Genomic DNA, 5,908 nt, shown 5'->3' on the forward strand with positions numbered 1-5,908 from the left:
ATATATATATTTGTACACGATTGAGTCAGCTTTGCTGACTATACGAAACAAATTTGTTTAAGCATAGTAATTTTACAACAACGGGTGCGAATTAACTTTACATCTTGGAATTAACAAAAACGTCACTGTAAATTAAAAAAAAAAAAAAGAAGTGCGTCGGCAACATTTCTAACTCTGTTTCGAATACCGGTAGTTTTTTTTTTTTTAATTATCAGTCTACACGTGGCAGCATATGGTACATGATGCATGCCTCAAGCCTGCAAGTGTAACTCAGCAGGATATTTCATTTGGTTTGATTCATTATTTGGGTTACAATGACAATTTCTTTTATTTTCTTTGAACATCAATGAATAAATCATAATCATGAATAATATTACAGTAGTATTAGCAGTCAAAGAAAGGGGGAAATTCCAGAAGCATAATGCTTGTAAATGGAACACCCCATTACTAATTTAAAACATATGAACAATATATTGGTAAAAAAATTCTGAATAAACGTGGTATCATATCGAAATAAAAATGCAATATCGAGTAAAGTTAAATTGTATATCGTTTAAAGTAGTTTAAGTAAGACTATTTTTTTAAACAATACTGTAGTTTAACAAAAACGATATTTTCTGTATTTATTATAAGCAGAGTAACTTTTGAAATTGGGTATACAGGATTTGTTTTTTGTTTTTTTTTTCCATTAAATGTCTTATTCTGCCAAGCAAAACCAATTTCATAGCCTACTTACTTTTAAAAAAATATTGCAGGTGAACAAAAACGATATTTTCTATATTACTATAAGTAGAGTAACTTTTGAAATGTATTATAATTTGGGTATACCATATTTGTTCTTTGTTTAAATATCTTATCTCCCATAAACAAATATCTGTATAGCCTACTAATAGTATTGACAAAATGCACTAACAAGGTCGGTCAAAACATGGTCAAGCAAAGCTTCCTGGAGAGGCAAGGCAAGGTTGAGAGTCTTCAAGTACTTGTTGAGTTGATAGTAACATATCGGGCGTCGGTGGTGTAGTGGTTAACATAGTTGCCTTCCAAGCAATTGTCCCGGGTTCGATTCCCGGCCGACGCACATTTCTTGTTTTTCTTTGTTTTTCAAGCTGCATTTACAGTAACACTACTGAGTCGACCCTAAATGCATGTATTCTTTTTATATACAGAAAGCCATTGAGAAATTTTAAATATTCAAAAGTGATGATTAAGAATTAGAGAATTATAAATACTGTAGCCAGGCCTAATTTTACGAGGTTCAAGTACAGACCATGAATGTAAATGTAAAATCCTATATTTATTACAGGCGCCTATACCGTTGGACGAGGAGAAAAGCTCCGTGAACATTCACCAGACAATAGCTAATTATAAGTAGGCCTATAAATAAGTTATCAAATCGGAGACCTGTTGCCTAAATTGAATAACATCACCATTTTTATATTGTTTGTAATTCTTCGTGTTCTTTTTGTTTTATTTTTTATTTCTTTCAGAACTTTTCAATTTGTCATCTCTTCACATGCTTAAACGCTTGAATTGGTTTTATTAGTGTCTGTGATTGTATTGTTGATATTATAGACCGAATAGTTCAAATCAAATAGATCAAAAAGTGTTATTTTATTGTCAGAATTGTATGTGGTTATCAATCAAATATCTCTTCACATGTATTCACTGCGCCTCAGAATAGTTCGCTAGATAGACGGCGCATTATAAATGCTGTTTTATTATTTATTATTTATGTAACTTGAATCGGTTTTATTATTAGTGCTTATGATTGTATAGACCAATCAAATTAAACATTAATGAGAAACAGATCGCCGAGACATTTAGTTTTCGATAGTTTACAAAACTGAGGAACAGTAGTTTAATATGTGTGTCTTTAGTTTCCGAAGCTTTTGCTGTTAATCGAATTACTGGAATATGAAGTATAGACCTTAAGTAACTTAAACAGTATCGAGAGCTCAACACCGGCAGATAACTTTAATGTTTTAGTAGGCCTACGGTCTTTTGATAAGGAAAATATTTTGATGCGTAGCGAAAGGTCCAGATACCTAAAGTCCTTTAATATCTACGCTTGTTGAAGAAATTAAAATGTTTTTTTAAATGGCTATCCTAAGACACGGTTAAAATTTCCTGCAAAAAACGGGTCCGAAAGTTATTCAGTAAGAACGAGCCTTTCTAGAGTGTTTCAGTTTAGGCCTGCAGGCAAAATTATATTAATTTTGGTTTACCCTTGTTTCTAGATTTGGCAGTGTGGCGGTTCTATTGAAATTGTTCCATGTTCCCACGTCGGACACGTTTTCCGGTCAAAAAGCCCATATTCCTATGATGAGGACCCAGGTATAACATTAGTAAGAAATACACGGCGAACGTTGGAGGTTTGGACCGACAGCTTTAAGGTAATAAATGACTTACATAAGCTATATAAGCTGGTGTGCCTTGCTTTAAAACAAAATGGTGGCAATATCTTCATCACATTACTTTCGTGTGAGACCTAATCTTTTTGTTTTGTTAAAATTAGTTAGACATGCTAAACTTAAATTGTCTCATGCTTAGTTAAAGGCTTTTCTGCCTTACCTAACAAATTATGTACTTGACCTGCACCGGTATACTGTATCTACTACCAAGTCTTTTTATATATTTTGAATCACAGATATAGGCCTAAATGATTTTTTGTTTCGCAGAACATATTTTATTCGTTAAACCCGCAACTACAAGTCACCGGATACGGAGATATTTCAAACCGCGTTAAACTCAGAGAAACACTCGGATGCAAAAGTTTTCGTTGGTATTTAGAGACGGTCTACCCTGAGCATACACTGCCTCTTGAATTCAAAATAATCGGCATGGTAGGACTTTCTTTTATCCTGTAGGAAAAAAATCCTTAGACAATATATTATTATTATATAGTTGTTGCAGACACACATTTGGCCTTGTAGCCGGCGGCCCACCGGGGATCATAAAGCCTATGAGATTTTCACTCGAACCTGCGAGTTTTAATACGGTACTATACTAACATATTTTTTAAACCCATGTAGATTTTAATTAATTATCATTATATTATTTACCAGTCCTGGTTTCTCCGCCTAACAGTGGTGTATTTAACGGGGACCAACCGCCCCACCTCTACATTTTTCAAACTAAAAAAATAGAGGTAAAAAGAAAATAATATTCAAATTATTAAGCCTGAGAGTGCTATATAAATCATCACAGAAAGGTAAATACAGTGTTGATTTATATGTATATACATATATATATATACATGTATATATATATATATATATACATATATATATATATTTATATATATACATTATTATTAAATCGTATCCTGGTTAAAGAAATGCTTAAGATGGTCAAGGTATAGGCCTAAATATAAGTTGTTGAAAGTGTGCTGTACATGTGAAAATATTTTTATTATTTTTTACTTTTACATGTAACAATGTTTCCATCATTGTTCTATATACTGTACATATACTGTCTCTTATACACATCTAGATGTGTATAAGAGACAGCATATATTTAGCTGACTAACATTGCTCTATAATACTCTTTGTCAGGTTCGAAATGAGATGTCTGCGATGTGTGTCGATGTTTTCGCGAGAGGAGAGAAGGCGAAAGGTGACGCAAAAGTATCACTATTTCCATGTCACGGAATCGGTATGTCTCAGGTAGGCCTCGATTTCAATAAACATGATTTTTAAGCACCAGTTTCTCTAGTCAGTCAGATCACAGTAAGCAATATTACGCCCATTTATTACTTTTTTAAAGACCAATTTTGAATAAAATGCTGTGTATTAAACTGCAACAACATGGCATGACTGTAGGCCTAGGCCTGTTACGATGATTTTCAATTGTATACTGTTCAATATCGGCTTTAAAAACAGTTGCAACCCATTTTTCAATATAACAAATATTATTCGCATGTCGTAAATGAGAGGACAATGTTGAATGCAATTGAAATCAAGATTTCTCAGCAATTTTTTTTTAGGTTGGATTTTTAGGGGGTGGGGAGGGAAAATTTAAATTTGTTGAAATTCAGTTCGTATTGTTTTCCTTACTTATGTAAATTCTGCATTTCAGAAACTAAATGGAATTAACCTTACTTTATTTATTTATTAGATATTTGTTTACAATGCGTTCAACCAGATACAGCATGACAATATGTGCCTAGATGCACATTTTTATGATGAAGAAGTCGCTTACAGTGACTGTCCCCGGAGTGCGGAGATTACTACTGCATCGTGGGAGTACGATCCCATTGTACGTTTAAAACTTCAAATTCTCAATGTTCTTTGTTTCATCCACGCCATTCTACATTACAAAGCGATATTCCCATCATGACAGAAAGTTCAAGAACTCAATGCAATGTTGCACTTTTATTTCATTACTATATTATACGTTTCCCGGATAGAGATGTCTGTTACGATAATATCATTAAATGGTCATGATTTGATTAAACATTGAGGAGAGTGTGTAAACCTGACGTTGACAAAATATCCTTAAATCTTTTCTTTTGTTGTAGACCAGCACGATCATGAATGCAGCAACTCGGAAATGTTTGGATGCTGTCAAGTCGCAGGAGGGCGACATTCGCTTTGTCTCTACAACAAATTGCAACAACACTCAAGAGAGTCAACGATGGATTCTTACTGATAGTGGGGCAGACGAACGAATGTGGGCCGACTATTGAGGAGCGTAAAATCCGATCACTTGTGGATTTCGTGTTGTTAGTGAGCGCGCGTAATGAAACGTACCGTAAACGATTATCATAGTAACCAGTAAGGCTACGATAATAATTGTTGTTAGACGAACAATTACACAGTCATGCACATCAGAGACAGAATAGGCCTATACCATGAAAACAACAGTTTTAATTTTATTTCAGAATTGGGCAATCGAGAAATGTTTTTTTTTTTCTTTATTTGATTCCTGTTTGTCTGTTTTCAACCAAATTTGTTGATTGAAACGATAACATTCGAACGGGGCAGACACATTAAGCCTTGGTTACTGGACGCCTAAATCCTTTCACCGAAAAAATCCAATCCAATCCAATCTACTTACAATTTTCTTAATACCTCCATATGATAGAAGAGCTGTGAATTGTTGTGAATAAAAGTGGCAACGATAAATATAACAATGTCTATGTTGATTTCTTTACAATACACTATATTATGAGATGTATTTAGGATTTGATACGTTTATGGATGGGACCAACACGGGGTTGGACGCGGTGATCGGTGATTGCACGGGAATGTAACGCTTATCATTTTAATGAATAATATTTCAGAGATTTGAATGTCTTGGGAGTGACTCAGAATCTTTAACGCTGAAATTAAGTTGCAGAGTAATATAATCACTTCCTAAGCAACAACATCATCTCCTTTTTTAATACAGTATAAAATATTCGCCTAATCATCTATAGCGTCATGCTATTGCTATTGTTTACTTGAGTAGGATGGATATCACTTTTATGCTAAAGTATTTTCTATGTAATGAATATCGTATCTCCAAAATATTAAATTCTGATAAGCTACTGAGTTAACTTTGACCAAAAAAATGTTTATTATTCCTATACTTTTGGATTAAAAAGAAAACATTATCGACGTCTTCACTTTGCGATTTTGAACCTACATATTAACCTCCAAGACATCTACCGGTATGTAACTACCGGTATACATCCGGGAACAATCAGTAATTCCTTTTACAGTGAAACGTACATTTCCTTTAAAACCAAGCCTGTTTATTTCTTGTTTCAGTAAGCTAACGATTGTTTCACTAAAAGGTAGGTTACTTACATTTTTAAATAGAAAACATGGTAGAATATTTACCAATGATAATACTTATATACAAGCTTACTATAGCTCTATAAACTTTAGAAAAATATTAAAATATCTATTCAGTATATATA

The 5,908-nt window shown here is 33.4% G+C and overlaps 2 protein-coding genes and 1 non-coding gene across 6 annotated transcripts in view; all 3 read left to right on the forward strand.

Annotated features, from left to right (window-relative positions):
- The window catches only part of LOC117102945 (polypeptide N-acetylgalactosaminyltransferase 1-like), a 14,226-nt gene extending 9,092 nt beyond the window's left edge, over nt 1-5,134 (forward strand). For all 4 annotated transcript variants that reach the window (XM_033243406.1, XM_033243405.1, XM_033243408.1 and 1 more), the window contains 5 exons: nt 2,241-2,396; nt 2,682-2,846; nt 3,558-3,668; nt 4,120-4,260; nt 4,523-5,134. In XM_033243406.1, coding sequence (XP_033099297.1) covers nt 2,241-2,396; nt 2,682-2,846; nt 3,558-3,668; nt 4,120-4,260; nt 4,523-4,690 — 741 coding nt within the window. In that variant the 3' untranslated portion in view covers nt 4,691-5,134. The remainder of the gene's footprint in view (nt 1-2,240; nt 2,397-2,681; nt 2,847-3,557; nt 3,669-4,119; nt 4,261-4,522) is intronic.
- Trnag-ucc lies at nt 1,010-1,081 on the forward strand. Its single transcript has one exon. It is a non-coding gene; the product is annotated as a tRNA-Gly (tRNA).
- A 574-nt stretch (nt 5,135-5,708) lies between the features above and the next one.
- LOC117102930 overlaps nt 5,709-5,908 on the forward strand; it is a 3,562-nt gene continuing 3,362 nt past the window's right edge. Inside the window, exon 1 of the mRNA XM_033243387.1 lies at nt 5,709-5,782. The gene's annotated coding sequence lies outside the window, so the exon portion shown is untranslated. The remainder of the gene's footprint in view (nt 5,783-5,908) is intronic.

This window comes from Anneissia japonica, unplaced genomic scaffold (genome assembly GCF_011630105.1).
Source record: "Anneissia japonica isolate Jap-2015-1 unplaced genomic scaffold, ASM1163010v1 scaffold1053_len387728_cov195, whole genome shotgun sequence".
Lineage (NCBI taxonomy): Eukaryota > Metazoa > Echinodermata > Crinoidea > Comatulida > Comatulidae > Anneissia > Anneissia japonica.